This window comes from Oryctolagus cuniculus, chromosome 1 (genome assembly GCF_051225735.1).
Source record: "Oryctolagus cuniculus isolate XC-2025 breed Fujian yellow rabbit chromosome 1, ASM5122573v1, whole genome shotgun sequence".
Lineage (NCBI taxonomy): Eukaryota > Metazoa > Chordata > Mammalia > Lagomorpha > Leporidae > Oryctolagus > Oryctolagus cuniculus.
In genome coordinates this window covers 7,703,887-7,726,223 of record NC_142867.1, presented here as the reverse complement: position 1 = coordinate 7,726,223, position 22,337 = coordinate 7,703,887, and the positions used below count along the sequence as shown (strand labels likewise).

Below are 22,337 nucleotides of genomic sequence, written 5' to 3'. Positions count from 1 at the left end.
TGTTGTCCAATGTGAAGTAATGCTACAACTAGTACTGAAACAGTATTTTACACTTTGTATTTCTGTGTGGGTGCAAACTAATGAAATCTTTACTTAATATATACTAAATCGATCTTCTGTATATAAAGATAATTGAAAATGAATCTTGATGTGAATGGAATGGGAGACGGAGTGGGAGATGGGAGGGGTGCGAGTGGGAGGGAAGTTATGGGGGGGGACCCATTGTAATCCATAAACTGTACTTTGGAAAATTATATTTACTAACTAAAAGTTAAAAAAAGAGAAGTTAAAGACCATAATTGCATTGGTTCTCAAAAATTGAGAACCAATGGAATATGCTGAACAAGGAGGAGAATGCTTTGTTAAATAAAAGATGAGGAAGATACTTCTCTGAAGGTGGAAGAGAGCACCTGTCAGGGGATGATTGGAAGGAAACTGCACCGAACAGAAGTTGCTTGAAGAACAGTGAAGCTGGGGGCAAAGGGCTGCAGGCACTTTCTTCCTAATGTTCAGGTTTCCAGGAAGAAATTCTGAAAGATCAGCACTCTTAGCTGGCTCCACTCACCCCCAGGTGCACCTGCAGGACCACAGTGCTTGGTGAGTGGGAGAGGATGCCAAGGGCATGCTGCAGTGTCCAGAATGCCTTCAGAAAAAGCAGCACTCAGGTCTACCCTGTGGGCTACATCCTATAGCAAGTAGGGCAGGCTCTGTGGCTGGGGGGAAACCTGTGAGGTGAGTAAGTCCAGTCATGAAGTGTTAGCAAATCCATCGATGCTAAGTATTTAATGGTGTGACCTCAATTCCAGGTTTCATCGCACTAGAAATAATCAAAATTGGGTGTCACTCCTTCTGAGCAGTTGGTCCATCCCTCAGCTATGAGAGATTCTGGCATAGGAAGTGTATGTGACGCTCCCTAAGACCATGGCAATCAGCACAGTGTGTCAGCTTTAGGACATCTAGAGCAGATGTCCAGCAGTCCAGGAGATGGTCATTAGAACAGGAATAAGCCCACACATTTCTGAATTGTCTTTACAAGATTGTTTTAAAACCATCAAATTCAGGCACACTGGATGCCTGCTCAAGCACAGACTCCATGTTCTAAACCAAATTTCCTCTGCATTTCCTGTGCAGTGTCAGTGTTCTCTTTCTTCCTCTGGGCAGTGAGGGGACTGTCAGTTACCATTCACCCTTAATAATACATTGTTGTTTTCTTGACTCCAGTCTGCCACACTTAATGTTGCTGTCTGCCTGGTCCCTGAATGAGTTCAGCCTTCATTCTCTAGAGTAAGCCAAACGCAGGATGGGGCTCAGAATGAAAGATCATTCCTGAGAACTTAATTGATGCAAAAGATTTTCATATAAATTATGCAGACATTAACACTACCTAGTCGTTCCATAGAGCTCAACCTTAATTTCAAGTTCATTTCTTTTTTCCAAAAAAGCCTGTGGCAATGCTCCCTGATCAACCCAGGGTCCCTCAGTGCCACTGTCTCTGTGCAATGGCTCTGTCGCTGGGAAACCTTCATTTCTTTCTTCCTGCCATCTTCAGTGGAATCTAAATTCTCAGGAGCACTTTGTTCCTTCTTATTTGAAATCTTCTAGAGTCCCTGCCTTCTTCTGAAAGCTTAAGAACTCCCATCAGATTTGCCATTGAGAAGATTTGTAAAAATACATATTTTACTCCTCCTCTACTGTGATCCAGTCCTCTCTTATTCCACTTAATTGGTGATAGATTGTCTGCATTGCCCTCCCTGCCCCCTATTTCCTTACCATTAGAAACAAACAAAAAATCACATGAACATAGAGCTAGCATAAAATCCAGCAACCCCACTACTGGAGAAGTAGCCAAAAAAATTGAAAACAGGATCTCTAAGAGATATTTACATACTCATGCTTATTGCAACACTGTTCACAATAGCCATAAGTTGGAAAAAATTGTAAATGTCCATTGAGTGGTAAAGTAAATGTGGTATAAACATACAATAGGCTATTAATCAGACAGAAAAAGAAAAAACCCTTGCCCTGTGTTACGACATGGGTGAACTTTGAGGATATTATGTTAAGTGAAATAAGCTGTCACAGAAGTACTAATAGTGCTCCGTTTCCTTTATATTAAGGCCTCTGAAAGAGGGAAACTCAGAGAACCACGGAGTGTGATGGTGACTGCAGGGAACTAGAGGAAGGAGCCAATGGGAAACAGTTGTTCAATGATTAGAGTTTCAGTGATGTGGGGTCAGACACACTCCAGAGATCTCCTGTGCTGGACTGTGCCTATATTGAACAATATGGTATTGTACACTTAAAAGCTTGTTACAGGCGACGCCACAGCTCACTTTGCTAATCCTCCACCTGCAGCACTGGCACCCCGGGCTCTAGTCTCGCTTGGGGCGCCAGCTTCTGTCCCGGTTGCTCCTCTTCCAGTCCAGCTCTCTGCTGTGGCCTGGGAAGGCAGTGGAGGATGACCCAAGTGCTTGGGCCCTGCACCCACATGGGAGACCAGGAGAAGCACCTGGTTCCTGGCTTCGGATCGGCGCAGTGCGCCGGCCGTAGCAGCCATTTGGGCGTGAACCAACAGAAGGAAGACTTTTCTCTCTGTCTCTCTCCCTCTGACACTATCTAACTCTGCCTGTCAAAAAAAAAAAAAAAGAAAGAAAGAAAACAAAAGCTTGTTACAAGACAAAATATAATTTTAACTAATTTTGATCATAAAAAAAGGTTATTTAAAAATCTATTCATTGTATTCTCTCCTCTTACTATGAAAGTTCCTTGAAACCTGGAACTCTGATTTATACTGTTATTCATGATAAAGCACCCCGCCTAACACAATGTAAATTTTCAGTGCATAGTTTGTATATGTGTGCTACATGATAACTGGGCTTTAATAAGACCCATAGTAATTTTTGCTTCCCATACTAGGGATGGAAAATAGAAGACTTATCTGAGGTATTTCCACTCAGCCATGCCTTTGAAACATGTAAGAAGTATAATGGAAACACCACAGAACACAGATTTGAGCTGTCGTGGCTGCTGCCACATTGCCAGCGTGGAGCAGAACCTGGCCCAGCCACACACTCAGCAAATACCCACTGAGTGACACGCGGTGTGACTAGCCAGACGAATCAGTCATGCTCCATTCTCCTCATGCTCCATTCTGCAGGATCACCAACCCTCCGAAGTGCCCCACTGCCCTGAAAGAAGGCCCAAGGGATATTAAACAGGAAAGCATGGGTTTGTTTCTGTTATTTTTCCTAAGGTAGAATGAGATCAATGCACAATCCCTACAATTACTGATAATAAGTGCTTCCTACCTCTGTTGAATAGAAAATCCGCACCTAATCATTTCAACAATTGTCTATCCGACAGTGAAACAACGAATGCTGACACCCTCTAGATCCAGGACAGTGAAGTGAGATAGATCCATATCAGACCTGTGCTTCCACCCTTTACTCAACTGATGGACGCTGACCAGTGCAGACATCACATTATGCTTTTCCTGCATCCCGTAACCAGCTGCCTTCCCTATTCACCTCCATAGTTAGGGTGTCTCCCACGTTCTTCACTCCATTCTTGTGTGCAGCTTTCTTGAGTTCCTTCAGGGCCTCCTGGGATTTGTTGGCAACAATCAGCCACCGAGCAGACTCTGCAAGCCACCTGATCAAAGAAGAGAAACACACAGCCAATTTGCATTTGCTTATTTTCACCTGACCTTTAACCCGAGATGCCTTTCCTCTCCTATCTACTACCCATTACTTGTTCATGCAGGAAATGCAATCTTGCAATTTCTTGCACAATTACTAGGAAAATATGAGGATGATCTCACCATGGGGTATGCCTTCATTGCAGGGAACACAGACCAGGAGTCACATTGCTCCTCTCTTATTCAGGAAGACTGCTGGTTCCAGCAAACAAAAAATGTGGCGTGCCTTTTTAAATTTTAATACAGGTGTACAATGAATAATTCTTTAATGTGTCTCATGCAATATTTTGGCTTCATTTCTACCAAACTTGTTTCCATTCAAAATCTGAATTTGATGGGACATAGTATATTTTATGCAATAAGCAAAAAAAAAATAGAACTCCCCAATAAATAGAAGTTTGACATACAAAACGAAGGACAGTCAATGTATCCAGGGCTTGTGCAATATGGGGATTATTACACAGGACATATTTGTTGTTGGGGCAGGTGTTTGGCCTAGCCACCAAGATGCTGGTTGTGACACTGGAGTGCCCGGCTCGGACTCTGTGTCCAGCTTCCTGTTAAGGAACATCCTGAGAGGCCGCAGGTGATGTCGCAAGTAGTTTGCCCCCCAACACTCACATTGTAGATCTGGAATGATTTCCTGACTCTTGGGTCCTGGATCCAACCATATGCAGCCCTGGTTGTTGTGGAATTTGGGGATTGAATTAATGGCTGGGAGGCCCCCCAATTTTCAAGTAAAAAAAAAAAATTTCTTAGGCCAGCGCCACGGCTCACTAGGCTAATCCTCCGCCTGCGGCACCGGCACACCAGGTTCTAGTCCTGGTCGGGGCGCTGGATTCTGTCCTGGTTGCTCCTCTTCCAGGCCAGCTCTCTGCTGTGGCCCGGGACTGCAGTGGAGGATGGCCCAAGTGCTTGGGCCCTGCACCTGCATGGGAGACCAGGAGAAGCACTTGGCTCCTGCCATCGGATCAGCGCGGTGCGCCAACTGTGGCGGCCATTGGAGGGTGAACCAACGGCAAAGGAAGACCTTTCTCTCTGTCTCTCTCTCTCTCACTGTCTACTCTGCCTGTCAAAAAAAATATATTTCTTATTGATTTGAAATTCTAATTTAATTTTGTGGTCTTGATGTTATCTGACAATCTTATTTTGCTGCTACACAGATGAGTAGAGCAAGTGTTTGATAAAGCCTTGCCCAAATACCCAGTAGAGCCCATGTTTCCTGATGTTGTGTGCCTTGCATCTCAAGGACCTTTAAGACAGAGGAAGAGAGAAAGTTTATACCTTGAGGACAGACAAAAGACAAAAAATGGCACAGAAATCACCAGCTGGAGTACGTGCCATTCACGAATAGCAAAAGCTAGGCCTGCCAGGATTATCTGTCCAATACAGCCACTAGAACTCATAAGTGTCATTCCCATGGCTTGGAACCGGGGCAATGTCCACTCTATAACTGGAAGAGAACACAAACAGGAGGATTTTGACTTCAAACAAAGGTTCAGTTGCAAGGCTTTGAAAAATGCCCAAGATTCAAAGTGTTCATTTACTGAGCATAGAAACATTTGCCATGATGGTCCCAGTAGACATTCCAGCCAGGAAGCGCAGTAAGCAGTAAACGAGGAAGGTAGGAGCAAAAGCTGCACAGGTGTCAGCGATGGCCAGCTGGAGGATACACCATCTGAGTATTAACTTCCTCCCAAACCTGAGAAATGGGGACAGAGTAGAGAATGGGAATAATGACAGCTTGTAAAAATGATCAAAAACAAAGCACATTCTTTTTAATTTAAGGGATTTTTTAACAGTAAAACTTTTTACTTAAAATGTTCAAGCATCCATCCACAATTAATCAACAGTAGACCTTAAAATGTTCAAGCATCCATCCACAATTAATCAATAGTAGACCTCAAAAGTAACCATCTAGTATGTAAATAACTACTCCATGTATTAAAGATTCTTTTCCAATCTCTCACCAGTAGATCTTCGACCCCAGTTGAAGCCATGTAAAATGAGTTGCAATTTAGAAACATTTAACCTATCACAAATGTCCTTTGTGTTAATATTATGTATTTAGCGTAGTAGAAAGCCTGTGTAGTATCTAGAATCCAAGGGTACTGGTGTTCTCCCATATTCATATGTTGAACCCTAACTACCAATGAAATGATGCTTGGAGATGGGTTCTTTGCCAGATAATTAGGACACAGGGTGTCCTTCATGTGGAATTAGCGCCTATATAGGAAGAGACTCCAGAGAGCTCGCTTGCACTCCATTACTCATCTCCTTGTGAAGACACAGGGAGAAGGCAACCTGCTACAAGCCAAAAAGAGAGCTCCCAGCGAGAATCGAATTGGCCAGGACTTTGATCCTGAACTCCACTGCCTTCCCAGCTACAAGGAAGTCAATTTCTGTTGTGTAAGCTGCCCAGTATGGTAGTTTGTTGTGGCATCCTTGGTTAATTAATGCAGAATCTAAATCTGCACTTGGGACTCTTGCATCATGCAGGCCATGACTAAACTTCTGTGAAAAAAATATCCTTGGAGCAGTACACCAGTCACTGGTGGGTTTCACAAGAACCTCTCTCTGCTGAGTCACAGGTTGTAGGCTTTGGGTAATGTGTTTCCTCCAGATCAACATGCACAGGGTCCATTGCCCAGACAGGTAAGTTTAAAGATAGTTTGAAGAAGAAAGGATTAGGTAAGATGGGTATGGGAGGGGAAAAAAAGAAAACAGAAAAAAGGGGGAAATTTTTTTAAAAGGGAGGGACAAATTCTCTCTTTCAAGGATCTCTGGGACAGCGAGGTTTCATGCAGATGACTTGGACAAAAGGGCCTGTGTTGATTCTAGTGTGACTCGTAATCATCATGATGGGCAAACATTGAGGTGGGGCATTCGCTCTCCTATCTTTTCTGCTGTCTGAGCACTTTCGCATAATAGGGCTATGAAATCTTTCTGTTCTGAGCATTTATACAACACATGCCTCGTTTGAAAATTTGTGTTTCAGTTAAGTATAGAGTAAGAATCTATGTAAAGAAGGGCTTTGATTAGTGAAATGATGAGGTGGCAATGATTGGAAGTCAGGACAGCCATAATAAAAAGCAGCAATATATAAAGATTTACCATGTATGAGAAAAGGCCACATAAAAATTATTTCATCCAGTGATATTCATAGTGGTAAGCCTTTGATGGCATATGATTATCCATCCCTAAAATGGTATTAGAGACATTGTTGTTGATCTCCACTGTGAACCATTATGCAAACAATAGAAAAATGTCCTAAAAGTATATACAACAATGTGTATGTGGCTCAAAACCATGGTGGTGAACGTATAAAAGAAAAATATTGAGATAATACATTTGCATAATACGTAAACTAAGATATATACAAACCAAACAATGTCATTCATTCTAAAAACATATATATTAACTCAACAATGTGTAGGAGGACATTTTTAAGGTTCATAGAAAGATGGAATTCAAACATAAGATTAACTGTGGTGCAAAATAATTTTAAATGCATGCACAGTTTTTTTCATAGTGTACATTTCCCTTGGCATTTTTTGAAGACTCCTCTTTGTTAATACATTATGATGATCCCTGTATTGGAAGGTAGGAAAGAATATCAGGAAGTGAAGGAAAATGGAAGCAGATATATATATGCATTCACAAAGGGATTTCACATCCACATTATTTAGGACACTAACTCATGAAATGAGGAGTATAGTCATCGAATTGTCTGTGCTTTATAGCCAAAAGAAGATAAATCTTTGTTGTACAAAACGTAAGGGTTTTTGAAGCCAAGATAGTCGAGCATCAGTGCCCTACACTCACTTTCTCCTACACAAAGAAGAACAAAGTGACAGGTAGAGAGCTGTGTTTTGAGGTGAGTATCCAAACCCAGCAAAGGAGATACTGGAGCACAACAAATATGGAAACCTGGGGTGCCTGCATAGAAAGAGGAGGAAATCCCTAGCCCAGGGGACTCCTTGATGCAGGTGACAGGATGACAGGCAAATCCCAACAGAGCCCATCAAAACAGCAAACCTAGCTAAAAGAGTCCTGCAGTAGTCATGGGCCTGCAGCTGTGTTGTCAGAGCTACCTGGAATCAGCACAATTGCTTTACTTTGGAGAGTCGCACTGTCTCCTCCAAATTTCAGAGCCAGGCTGCAGTTGATGGGTGCTCTCCTGAGAAAGGAGGTCTTATCTACCTCTCTATTGTCCTGGGGGCCAGAAGCTTCTGTCTGTCCTGGCCTCAACCCCCAGGCATCCTCCCATATTAGCTGATGAGGTTACAGACCCTGGATCCACAGCAGACTGCCTGTGACTCCAACACCCAAACCAGAACAGGGTCCTGCACTGCAGGGGTTAGGAGGCTTGGCTTGGGAAGAAAGTACTACTCTGGGGATGCAGGGTCAAGGGCATTTGTCCTCTGAGACCAAAGGCCTGCTCCCTTCCAGGTAACATCATTGTCTCTCACGTATGGCTCCCTGTGAGATGAAATCTCTGCTGGAAATAAGAGCAAGCTCTGCAGTACCTGACCCTCTGCACAACAAGCCACAAATGGGTCCATATGCTAGGGACATTCAGAGCACTAGTGCCCTCACCCACCTCTTTCTCCTGACCAGCTCTTTCCAAGAACTAAGAGCAAGTACCCAAAGAGAGATATGCAATCTCCCCTACCCCCTTATCACTTGGCTGGAAAATCTCTGCAACCTCTGTTGGAGACTGAAAGTAGGCACCCTGAGAGACTGAGAGTGGGTGGAAAGAGAGTACTGCCAACAATGCTTTTGGGTCTGTACCATCACTGGGACTGAGAATGTGAGAGTGTTCCTTATGGTTTCTCCATCCCCCCCAAAACTGCTTCTGTGCCCACCTTGCCCCTGGAATTGAGGATGGGTGCTACCCACTTGGGCTACTAGTCTAGATGAACCCCTCTGATTGAAGAGCATACCCCAGAGGTTCCAGGATTAATATCTACCTGACCCATGTGCTTCCACTTCCACTACTGAGATGACCCCACAGTGGACACTCCTCTCCCCACTTCTGTGTGTACCACACAAGTCTGGGTCACTACAGGACCTACAGCTTTGTGTGACCCCCAGTGACATCATGTCACTATGATACTACCACAACAGGTACCACTTACAGCTGACAAAAGTACAGAAAAGATACACTAGAGTGTACAAGAAGAACCAAAGCTAATATTGCCTTTCAAACTGACACCTCGGAGTCACATCTTCAACGGAATATAAATCACCATGAATGCTACTCTATAAAAATGTGGAGATAACTGCTTCACTAGATGCACAAATCTTAACATAGGGTCACAAGTAAAATGAAAAAACAAGGGAACATGATGCCTCCAAAGGAATATAGTAACTTTCTGGCAACAATATCCAAAGAAAAAATAGATTGATAAGATGCCTGGTAAAGAATCCAAAAGAATGTTTATAAGGGATGCCCAAAGAAATGCAAGAGAATGCAGACAACAAAATAAGATAAACAATACGTTATATGAATAAGAAATTCAGCAAGGTGATAGAGATCTTGAAGAGGAACCAAACAAAATGCTTGGAAGTAAAGAACTCAATAAGTCGAGTAAAAATTATAGTTGAAAGCCTCAACAATGGATTTGATTGGTCAGCAGAAAGACTATCTGAACTTGAAGACAGGTCGCTTAAAATATCCCAGTCAGACAAAAAGAAAAGGAAAAAAAGAATGAATACAGCAGCTGAGGCATTTGGGATCTCATTAAATGAACAAATATTTAAATTGTGGAAATCTCCAAGAAAGAAGGAGAAGTGATTGCATAGAAAATCTATGAAATGAAATGAAAGCTGAAAACTTTCCCAATCCAGAGAAAGATATGGACATCCAAGTAAAGGAACCCTAGAAGACCCCAGATAGACATGACCAGCAAAGATATTCATCACCACGTATCATAGTCAAACTCGTAAATGTACAACACTAGGAGCAAATCGTAAAATCTGCAAAAGTGTCAAGTCACCAAATTCCATCAGAATAACAGCAGATTTTCAATAGAAATCTTCCAAGCTGGTAGAGAATGGAGTAATATACTTCAAGTACTAAAAGAAAATAACTGCCAACTCAGAATAATTTGCTCACAACCGTTTCTTTCATAAAAACAGGAAAAGTAAGGATTTTCCGAGGCAAACAAAAATTGAAGGAATTCATCTCCAATAGATCAGATCGACAAATGATGCTTAAGGGATCCCTACAGACAGAAACAAAGAAAGGTAACTACCATGAGGAAAACATGGAAGAATAAAATCCACTGCAGAAAGACAAAAGGATGTCCAAGAAAAATAGAAGCAAATTTTAAACTTGTCAAGTCTAAGTCACTGCTTAACAACAATAACTTTAAATGGCAATGGACATGCACAAACAATATTCTCCCTACAAGAAACTCACTTCGGTAAAGACACAAATTCTAAAAGTGAAAGGATAGTCTTCTTTATAGTTTTAACAATAATGGTACGTATTCGGGGGCTACAGTGCAACACTTCAATGCAGTTAAACATTCCCCCTTCTTTGACATGGCCTTATGATCGGAGCCTTGGAGCTGCTGTCTTCTGTTTGCTCAGGAAAGTATATAACAGGTTTTTGTGAAGTATAGTCGCCACAATAGGTTGTGTAACACTAGCAAGTTACTCTGTCCATCAAACTCTGACATGGTACCTGTACATGTAGCATTAGTGTTCCTGTGTCTGGCTTATCTCACTTAACATTATGTATTCCAGTTCCATCCAATTTGCTACAAATGACAGAGTTTGAATCTCTTTATGGTTGAATAATATTCCATTGTGTGTATATTGAATGTTTTCTTCATCCACTCATCTGATGATGGACATCATTGTTGATTCCACACCTTGGCTATTGTGAACAGTGCTGTAGTGAACATGGTAGAACAGCTATCTCTTTGGTTTGGTATTTTCATATCTTTTGGGCTTATATATTTGTTTATATACATATATTTTTTTCTCATATACATACAGATATATAACAGATGTTCAATAGTGGGATTGCTGAATCATTTTCTGTATCTAACTTTTAAGGAATCTCCGTAGTGTTTTTCACAGTGGCTATTATATTCTCACCAACAGCGTATAATAGTTCTCCTTCTCCACATTCTTGCAAAAAATTACATTGTACAGCATAAATATATCCGAATTTTCTTTGTCAATTACACCTCATTAAAGCAGTAAACAAATTTTAAGAGAAAAAGAACGATGGGGCCGGTGCCGTGGCTCACTTGGTTAATCCTCCGCCTGTGCCACCGGCATCCCATATGGACGCCAGGTTCTAGTCCCAGTTGCTCTTCTTCCAGTCCAGCTCTCTGCTGTGGCCCGGGAGGGCAGTTGAGGATGGCCCAAGTGCTTGGGCCCTGCACCAGCATGGGAGATCAGGAGGAAGCACCTGGCTCCTCGCTTAAGATCGGCACAGCGCCGACTGTGGCGGCCATTTGGGGAGTGAACCAATGGAAGGAAAACCTTTCTCTCTGTCTCTCTCTGTCTATAACTCTACTTGTCCAAAAAAGAGAGAGAGAGAGAGAGAGAGAGAACGCAACACTTGAAAATGAAACATTGTGTTTATTACTCTCCACTTTTTCATTTAAAAACACTTTTGCCTACTTTTTATATTTTTCTGTAGTCATTTAACTGTTTTGAATGATATGCAGTTGTCAAAAGTGAACAGGAGTAGCTATACTAGCATGAGAAAAAATAGACTTTGAAACAAAAACTATAAAAAGAGACAGAGAATATAACTTTATAATGACCAAGAGAGCAAATAAACAAGAATATGTAATAACAGTGAATATATATGCACCCAATGCCAGAGCAGCTTTGTAAAACTAACATTACTATATCTAAAGGAAGAGATAAATTCTAATACAACAGTAGTGAGGGACTGCAACACCCTATTTCCATTAAGGGACAGATGATACCAACAAAGAAACCTCAGAGATGAACTACACTTTAGACCAATAGACCTAAAACTTACAGAACATTCCTTTCAATAGCTACAGGAAAAACATTCTTTTCATCTAGCTCTGAAGAATACTCTAGGATAGACCACATATTAGTCCACAAAAAAAAAATCTTAACTAATTCAAAAATTAGAAAATATATGATATATCTTTTATGACCATAATGTAATAAAAGTAGAAATCAACAACGAAAAAACACTAAAAATTATATGAATACACAGAAACCAAACAATATGATTCTGAATGAACAAAGTATCATTTAAGAAATCAAACATTTAAAAATTCCTTGAAACCAGTGAAATTTAAATACAATGTATCAAAACTGACAGGATACAGCAGGGGCACTAAAGCAGAAATTTAGATCTCAATAACTGTTTGCAATAAAAAAAAAAAGAAAGATCTCAAAAAAACAGCCTAGAAATGGACTTAAAATACTTAGAAAAACAAAAACCAACCCCAACATCAGTAAAAGTAAGTAAAAGTAATAAAGATCAGAGTAGATAGAAATGAAGTGTGAACTAAGAAAACACAAAATATCAATCAATGAAGTGTTGGTTCTTTGAATAGATAGATAGACAAACCTTTAGCTAGGTTAACTAGAAAAAAAAAACACCAGTAAATAAAACCATAGATGAAAATGGAGGTATCACAACTGATTCCACAGAAATACAGACAATAATCAAGGACTACTATGAACAACTTTACACAAACAAATTGGAAAACATAGAAGAAAAGCATAAATATCCAGATACACATAAATTATAAAACTTGAAGACATAGAGAACCAAATCAACTCAGAATGAATAATGAAGTTGAATCAGTAATAAAAAGTCTACCAAGAAAGGAAAGCTCAGGACCAGATGGCTTCACTGCTGAAAATTAACAAACCTCTGATTTAGAACTAACACCAGTTCCTCTCAAATTATTCCAAAGAATTAAAAGGGAGAGAACACTTTCAAACTCATTGCATAAAGTGAACATTGCTTTGATCCCCAACACAGATAAGGCCACCAAAAAAAATTAGGGATCTATACCTCTGATGACCATAGATACAAAAATTCTGAACAAAATACTAGCAAAATGAATCCAATAAAACAGAAAAAAATCACACATCAAGATCAAGTGGAATGTACCCCTGGCAAGCAGAGATGGCTCAATATTCCAAAATCAATAAGCATAATACATTACATCAACAGAATGGATAAAAATCATATGATCCTCTCACATTTTAGCAAAGGTCCTAGTTTTTTTTTTTTTAAAAAAAGACAAATATCCAGAAAACAATATCCAAAACTATGTGTACTTGAAGACATGATTGTATAATAGAAAACATTAAGGAATTCACAATAACACTAATAATTCTAATAAGTTAATTTATCAGGATGGCAAAACAGAAGCTTACTATGTAAAAGTAAATTGTATTCATACAAATGTACATCAAAAAGTTCATTAAAAATGGAATTAAAAGAAAAAAGTATTTTGGTATTAAAAATTTTTAAATCCATGCATTATTTTCTCTTTTCCTTTTTTAATATAAGGTATACAAATGTCAAGCATTTCATAAATACAAACTTAGGGATATAGTGGAATGATATGGTATGTAATCTTTTTATTTAAAGAAGTTTTGATTAGCATTTAATATTTCTCAATTTCCACAGGGCACTATGCAATACTGCAACACAGGTATACAGGGTAAATTGATATAATCAGGCACTAAGCATTTATATTTCCTTACCTTTTCTTTATGTTTGGAGACTACCTCCCTCCCAATTCTTTGTGCAGTGGACAATGCATATGTGAATTAAAGCCACCCAGCTGCACTGTGGAACAGTGGGACCTGTTTCTTCTACCAGAGTGTTGTGATATCTATTACCCTGTGTTCCCCTGCCTCCCTCCCTTCACCCTTCCCAACCTCTGGTAATCGCTATTCTAAGTTTGGATTGACTAGTCTTAACTTCCACATGTGAGAGAAAACATGCATTATTTGTCTTTTTCTGTCTTCATTTAACAAAATTACCTCTAATTCACCCATTTTTCCTCAAATGCAGAATTTAATTTCTTAATTTAAAAAAAAAGCAGATTTATAAAAGTAGTACCTATTTCTGAAATACTATTTGATGTTAAAGTACATGTATACAATGTATAATGTCCATTCAAGATGAATGTATATATTTCCTCAAATATTTAACATTTCTTAATGATAAAAACATCCAATATCCTATCTTCTAGATTTTTTATAGAGAAATCTACAGTACATAATCTATAATCAACCTATGGTGCGATCAAACAACAGGACTTCCTCCTCCTTTCTAGCCATAACATAGTACTTTTTTAAAAGAACTACTTTATTTATTTGAAAGAGTTGCAGAAAGAGGTAGAGCGAGAGAGAGAGGTCTTCCATTCTGCTGGCTCATTCCCCAAATGACTGCAACAGCCATAGCTGAGCTGATCTGAAGGAGCCAGCTTCCTCTGGGCCTCCCACATGGGTGCAGGGGCCCAAGGACTTGGGCCATCTTCCCAGGCCATAGCAGAGAGCTGGACTGGAAGAGGAGCAGCCAGGACTTGAACTGGCATCCACACAGGAGGGTGGCGCTGCAGGCTGGGGCTTTAACCTCTGCACCACAGCGCCAGCCCCCATAACATAATAATTATTAGTCAACCTTTCCTCTTTTTTCCTCCCACTTTCTCTCCCCCACCTCTGATAACCACCATCACACTTTTAACTTCTATGAGTTCATCCTTTTTTATATCCCACATATGAAAGAGATCACATGATATTTGTCTTTCTGTGTTAGGCTTATTTCACTTAACGTAATAGCCCCCTTCCTCTAATCCCTCTTTGCCATATGTGTCACAGATGTCATTTTTTTAAGCATCTGAAAACACGTCATGTGCCTCAGCTGCTTGACTGAATTTTATCCCTGCTTCTTCTTGATTCCCAGGATCTTAACCAGGTTGCCACTTTAGTGTCAGTTTCCAATATCCCTTGGTGATACACTCGGGTTAGGCCTGTCTCTGAACACCTGGAACTTCAGGTGTTAACCAGCTGTTGGAACAAGTCCAAAGGGGAGAGCAGCCTTTGGCAGGAAGCAGTGGAGGAGGGGAGCAGAGTCTCCACGGGCTCTGATACCCTGCCCTGGCAAAGGTAGCCACCTCGGAGTATCCTGATGCCTCAGATTCATAGAGTTCATTGCCATCTCCCACAACACCACTCTAATCTCCCATTGCTATCATCCTATGATTCACCAAAATTTACTTTCCTGTATTCTCTGTTCAGAGATCATGGGGTTATTGTGCTGTTGAAAATGACAGTGACTTTCAATTCTGCTGTAAATTGCATCTACTTTTATGGATTTACATATATCAGACTGCAGCTGAGACAACAGGTGGCATGATGCCAGCAGATTGTAAGGACTACTTTAATTCACTCATATCCCTCAAGGGATACACGCATAGATATGGCAAAGTTAGCTATTTCTGAAGAGGTACTGTCATGCACAGGTTAGCCCAAATTTCTAAGACCATAGCTATAATAGCAATTCTTATATCTTTCCCTGCAAAATTTCCATTTAAAAACTTTGCAGGGGCCGGCGCTGTGGGTCAACGCCCTGGCCTGAAGCGCCGGCATCCCATATGGGCAACGGTTCTAGTCCCGGCTGCTCCACTTCCCATCCAGCTCTCTGCTATGGCCTGGGAAAGCAGTAGAAGATGGCCCAAGTCCATGGGCCCCTGCACCCGCATGGCTCCTGGCTCCTGTCTTCAGATAGGTGCAGCTCTGGCCGTTGCAGCCATCTGGGGAGTGAACCATCAGACGGAAGACTTCTCTCTCTCTCTCTCTCTCTCTGCCTCTCCTCTCTGTGTGTAACTCATTCAAATAAATAAATAAATCTTAAAAAAATTGCAAAAACTAAAATTCAGGGGCCAGAGCCATGGCACAGTGGGTTAATCTTCTGCTGCAGTGCCAGCATCTCATATGGGTGCTGGTTCTAGTCCTGGCTGCTCCACTTCTGATCCAGCTCTCTGCTGTGGCCTGGGAAAGCAGTGGAAGATGACCCAAGTCCTGGGGCCCCTGCACCCACATGGAAGACCCTGGCTCCTGGCTTCGGATCGGTGCAGCTCCAGCAGTTGCAGCCATTTAGAGAGTGAACCAACGGATGGAAGACCTTTCTGTCTCTCCCTCTCACTGTCTGTAACTCTACCTCTCAATAAAATCTTTAAAAAAACTAAAATTCAAAATATTTAGTTTGAGTCCCAGCTGCTTCACTTATGATCCAGTTTCCTTCTAATATGCCTGGGAAGCCACGGGTGATGGAACAAGTACTTGAGTTCTTGTCACCATGTAGGAAACCTAAATGGAGTTCCTGGCGCCTGGCTTCATCTAGAACAGTGTTGCAGCTATTTGGAGAGTGAGCCAGCAGGTGGAAGATTCTCTCTCTCTCTCTCTCTCTCTCTCACACACACACACACACACACACTCAAGTAAATAAATCTTTAAGACACACAGTGACCCTGGCCAGTGTTGACAATACTTATTTCCATATCTGTGTCTTCAAACAGGCTGTATGTCGTAGGGGTGAAACATCCACCTCTCTAATCCCATAGTTAACTCTCATCTTGCTATACTATGTATTCTCAGACTTCACCCTTAAACCCTCTATGGAAACACACCCAGGTCCCATGGAGATGTCATTTCTGGGTCCTGCACTCAAGCTTTCACAGTCTCCACCACACTGATTTTTGAGAGGTATTTGTAGATTCCTGGGTAACAGGTGGCTCCAACATAGGGTAATTTGCAATAAACATTCATGATGAATGAATGGCTCATAAACTAATGAGAACACCCACTAGTAAAGAAAACTGTGAACCAGAGACACTCACCTGTCTGTTAAATGGCCAAACACGATGTTTCCCACCATCATTCCAGCCATAAGCAGGAATCTAAGGACTGAAGTCAGTGACTCAGATTCACATACCAGGTCCCACTGTAAGAGAAGGAACCATCACAGCATTCTGTTCAGTCGCCCAGGGGCTTCTAACTGGAGAGTTAGGGTGGAGTATTACTGACTCAGCATAACACTTGTAGCACAACCTGCGAGCGATTTGCTTCATGAATGAAAGCTATGATGCTACCATTCTGCCTATTTTATACAGGAGTCCAGCGGTTAACAGAAAAGCAATTCACACTTCCTGAAAGAGTGAAAAATGAGTGCCCACACAGAGATCCCTGTCTTGACGCATGCTCACGACTTGGGTTGTTACCTCTGAACATCCCAGCCAGGCACTCATAAGAGGAGAACGGTCTCCTACCTGCGTCACGGTGGTGGAGACGGAGGAGCTGCGGTCGTACACCCAGCCGTCCACACAGGGCTCTGTGTCCGGCTCATTCGTGCTCGGGGAGGTCCCGTTCAGGTAAAGGAGCTGCCACTGGGGATGGGTGAAGCGACGGCACTTCTCTGGCCTCAGCTTTGCGTCCAGCGGGATGGAGACTCTCAGGAGGGCGTCTTGGCTGAGGACGTCAGAGGCATTGCCAGAGGCCGTGTGGTTGTCCAGGAGGGGGACCCAGCAGCGATGGTCAGGGACAGCAGCAGTGAAGTTCTCCAACAGAGCTTGAGGGAAAGCTACAACCATGATGCTTATGAGGGAAAGAACCTGGAGAATCTGGAATCTCCCCAGGCCTCCAACCTGATCCAAGAGCTCATTAAAGGCCATTGAGACTGAGCAGGTGGCTCCCACGAACTGGCCCGGTGACTTTATGCGGATCAAGTGCAAAGACAGAAGCGTTTACTTTCACTAAATGGCACTAGGCGGCACTCACCCTGACCCCAACAAGTCTGTGTGAAAAACCGATTCCTCAAATCATTGAGGAATCAGGCAGAGAAACATTTTGATTGGATGATCCCAACTGCTCTCAGGTAAGTCTGTTTAAATTTCTACTTTGTAAAAATTCATGTTGTCAGCAGTGCCAAAAGTCAGCATTGAACTTTAGTCTCCCCGTTGTCTGTAAACAAAGCAAAATTTTAAAAAACCTGGAATGTGATGGGCAGTGTGTTCCCGAATGCGTAATTTGTGAGAAAAAAATCAGAAGTGTTTTTTTTTCCTGTGGGAAGCACTGAAAGCAATTGGCTTGCCTGTTTAGTGCTGACTTCTGATTGAAATAGAGAAGCAATAATACTTTTTTAAAGATTTATTTAATTATTTGTAAGAGCGAAAGAGAGAGAGAGAGAGAGGAGAGAGAGATATCTTCCATTCACTGGTTCAATCCCCAAATGGGTGCGATGGCCAGAGTTAGGCCAGGTGGAAGTTAGGAGCCAGGGGTTTCCTCCAGGTATCCCATGTGGGTGCAGGTCCCCAAGTACTATGTATATCCTCTGCTGTTTTTCCAAGTCCATTAGCAGGGAGCTGGATTGGAAGTGGAACATCCAGGACACAAACTGGTGCCCATATGGGATGCAGGCATTGCAGGCAGCAGATTTACCCACTATACCACAACACCAGCCAAGAGAAAATAATCTTTAGTTAAGTTAAAGCCAGCAAATGTCTTCTAATCTTCCCTGTGGCAACTGACTTTCTGAACCAGGTTAAACCATACCAGAAACTAACTTTAAAAATTAATTGTGCATGGGGGCACCACTTGGTACCATGGTGAAGCTACCAGTTGGGATGCCCACATGCCTGGGTTCGAGCACTGACTCTGTGCCCTCATTCCAGATTCCTGCTAATTAAGACCCTAGGAGGTAGCAGATGACAGCTTAAGTGGTTTCATGCCTGCCACCCGCATGAGAGACCCAGATTGAGCTTCTGGCTCTAGCCATTGTGGGCATCTGGAGAGTGAACCAAAAGATGAGAAATTTGTCTCTGTTCATCTCTTCTCTGTCCTCTCTCTCTCTCTCTCTCCCTCCCTATATATAAATATAATTATATATATCCCTCCCTCTCTCTCCCTATATATATATAAAATTATATATAATTACTTATTTACTTATTTATTTATTATTATATATAATTACTTATTTACTTATTTTAAAATTATATATATATAAAAATAATTTTAAAATAAGTAAATGAATAAGAAAAAAGAAAACAAATTCCCTAAAATGGATGTTGTGAGAGTAGCAATGTATGGCCAAGGAGTAAATCAGTAGTAAATACAGAGTGAGGATTATTTTTCTATACTTGTTGATTCATTCATATAGAGTTTGTGTGAAACTTTTCCTTGCTAGTTCAAGAATTCCTTCAAAAACTTTGTGAAAAGGAGAAGGAAAGATAAACATTTTCAGTGTAAATATTTTAAAGCCATACCTATAAGGTCTTCTAAAAGTCCATTAAAACTTGTTTTTATGAAAAAATTGCATGGACTTTAAAACTTTTTCAGCCAAAATAAACATATTTTAAGGTCATTTTTCCTATGAGCTTTTTGAAGTTCCCATATAGTTAGTGTAAAACAAGATTTTCAAGGGTCTTACAGTATAGTGAGTGCTACAGTTTTAATATGATTTGGCCCCAAAACTCAGGCAGGACGTTAAACCCCAAAGTCATAAGGTAATGATACTTAGAGTGAAAATCTAATCCAATTATGGTGTGCAGGAAGTGGGATCTAATACAAACTCATTTAGTCATCAGGGGAATGCTTTCAGAAATTAGTTCTTGGCCAGCGCCACGGCTCACTAGGCTAATCCTCCGCCTGCAGCGCCGGTACTCAGGGTTTTTAGTCCCAGTTGGGGCGCCGGTTCTGTCCCAGTTGCTCCTCTTCCAGTCCAGCTCTCTGCTGTGGCCCGGGAAAGCAGTGGAGGATGGCCCAAGTCCTTGGGCCCCTGCACCCACATGGGAGACCAGGAGGAAACACCTGGCTCCTGGCTTCGGATCAGCGCACTGCGCCGGCCGCAGCGGCCATTTGGGGGGTGAACCAATGGAAGGAAGACCTTTCTCTCTGTCTCTCACTGCCACTCTGCCTGTCAAAAAAAAAAAGAAGGTGGAGGTAGAGGAGGAGGAGGGGAAAGGGAAGAGGAAAAGAAAGGAGGAAGGAAGAAAGCAGAGAAGAAAATAACACCTCTCATAATGATTTCCTGAGCCAAACATGAGGTCACCATGTTCCAAATTATATCTGTGCACCTCAGATACTGATTAACTCTTCACGTAATATTAACCTCTTTATCATCCCACCTCTACAGATGAACCAGTACTTTGAAACATTCCCTAAGGAAAGAAATTCAGAGAAAGAAAAGGCACCATAACAAAACTCACACTATCAAGAATGTTCTTTGTTGGAAACCACAGCCTCAGACACATCATACTCAGTTTGTCCTTGTTAGAGAGGGGTCACGATGGAGACCTCTATCTCCAACATATAAGCCCATGACCCTGTGCTGTTTTTACAGGGGTTGCTGTAAGAACAGGTTCCAGGGCCAGCGCCATGGCTCACTTGGTTAATCCTCCGCCTGCGGCGCCGGAATCCCCTATGGGCACCGGGTTCTAGTCCCGGTTGCTCCTCTTCCAGTCCAGCTCTCTGCTGTGGCCTGGGAGGGCAGTGGAGGATGGCCCAAGTGCTTGGGAGACCAGGAGAAGCACCTGGCTCTTGGCTTCAGATCGGCGCAGCGCCGGCCATAGTGGCCATTTGGGGGGTGAACCAACAGAAGGAAGACCTTTCTTTCTGTCTCTCTCTCTCACTGTCTAAAACTCTGCCTATCAAATAAAAAAAAAAAAAACAGGCTCCAAGAAGACCTTACACCTGAGCCCCATAAAGACTGTCATGTCTGCAAAACAAGTTCATATCAACCATTTAAAAAAAATGAGATGCAGTGTTGTGGTTTTGCACTGACCATTCCTTTTTGCTGTATAATTAGCAATGTGAGTGGAGTTTGCAGAGGAACTCGGATTCAAGTGGGGAATGCCAGATCACATGATCGATATTCAGGAAGCTTCTGGTACATGGTAGAATTCTTCTTTGGGAAGCGGGAAATTCACGTTCAAAGTTTGCTGGATCTTCACTTTTTCTAATGCACTTTCTCCGTGACTTTCACCTCCTCTGGTACGAAAATGAACAAAAAAAAATGTGTATGTACCAACCATAATACCACGCTGTACAAAAAGCATGAGACAGCCTCCTGCTGAAATCTTACCCAGTGTTGTTCTGGAGTTAGTTTGCACATGTTCAGAAATGTCCTTTCAATGTAGGGGTTATTTACAAGGCAGGTGTTATCTTGCCAATAGCCAAAATCAACTATGGTGCAATTATTCACACCATGAAACTGATGATCATCACAAACCTGAGATCCATGGGATTTTTTCCTACTAAAATGGTGAGTGTTAAACATTTACCAGGCCAACCCTAACTTGCCTCCTGAAGTCACTTGAACTCCTCTGAACTGCAAACTTAATCATAGGCCTGCCCCATTTAAACCTGTTACCACCTTAACCCCTAACCCTCTTCAGATGCCATAGCCTCCAAGAGGCGTCCGTTTGCCTCCTTCCACACAACCCAGGTTACGCCTCCCCTTGACCTCCACTTTCACCTTGCTCTACCTCACTTGTGGAGGGTGGCTGACTTTTCTGAAGACAGAATCTGTTGGTGTTTTCTGCCCTTTCTGCCACAGCATCTATCATTAAGTCACACAGCACAAATTCAGAACGGAGGTGCGGGGGCAGGAAAGCTGAGGAAAGGCAGAGCTGATAACGGGTGGAACAAGATTAGAAGCTGAACGTTCTGAAACGCTAGAACCAACACAGGAGTACAACTCGTTGATCCAGTAGGGTTTGGGAAAATCTTTGTGAGTGAGATCAGAGATAGAGCTGATATTTATCCTTTAAATGATAACTATCATATTCACAAATTCCCCTTAATGCCATGTGATTGGTAAAACTCTGAAATGCAGTGGATAGAACTGAAACCTCAAGAGGAGTCAGGAGTGCAGTTTTCATTGATCTTGCACCCTTACCACATCACCTGCGATCACAAAAGTGTGTCAGTTGCTTTCTAAAAACTGAGTCTCAATGAAACTCTTTCTCATAGTTTCGCTGGTGAAGGCGCTTTGTGATTAGGATGCTTCCAAGAAAACATGTAGAGAATGTAACTCAAACTGGGCTACAGTGTAGCATGAGGTCACGTGAATTTCTACTAGGACTGAAACACTGTGAAAATAAAGATGAAGAAAAAGGCTGGGCAAGTCACCATGGAGGGGAGGAAGAAATTGGGTAGAGCAGACATGAGAAGACAACAGAAAAGGGTTTGGAATGTACGAAGCTTGGAGCAGAAGGGGTTAGATAAGCCATAAAAGCATCCCAAAAAATGAGAACCAAATGCACTGAGCAGAGAAGGAAGAGGATTTTCCTAAGAAGAAGAAGGCACTGCTTTAAGCCTGGAAAAAGGGACCTGCAAGGAGGTGATTGTGAAATATGGTACAATCTTCCCTTTTGGCAACTGACTGATCCTGGCTAAATCACACTAAAAAGCAGTTTGAAAACAAGTTTCTCAAAATGGGGAAGGTTGACTTTGGTGAGTGAAAGTGGAGGAGTAAGTCAGTAGGGTGTTCACAGACAGGTGTTTTGTTACACTGATGAATTCATTCAGAAAATTTTCATAAGGGCCTTTTCCATGCTACTTCTGATATTGGGAACCAGGAAGAAGGATTAAATGGGAATAT

General features: G+C 41.8%; 1 protein-coding gene across 3 annotated transcripts in view; it reads right to left on the bottom strand.

Moving 5' to 3' along the window:
- Positions 1-17,537, bottom strand: part of LOC100337844 (organic anion transporter 7) — a 29,916-nt gene extending 12,379 nt beyond the window's left edge. The window contains exons 1-5 of one of the 3 annotated variants that reach the window (XM_008274342.5): positions 17,008-17,537; positions 16,579-16,682; positions 5,245-5,399; positions 4,982-5,150; positions 3,528-3,651 (exon numbers count right to left, since the gene is read on the bottom strand). In XM_008274342.5, the coding sequence (XP_008272564.3) occupies positions 3,528-3,651; positions 4,982-5,150; positions 5,245-5,399; positions 16,579-16,682; positions 17,008-17,409 (954 nt within the window). In that variant the 5' untranslated portion in view covers positions 17,410-17,537. The remainder of the gene's footprint in view (positions 1-3,527; positions 3,652-4,981; positions 5,151-5,244; positions 5,400-16,578; positions 16,683-17,007) is intronic. The other 2 variants (XM_089326048.1, XM_008274343.5) reach the window with 2 other exon arrangements.
- Positions 17,538-22,337: the final 4,800 nt, after the last annotated feature.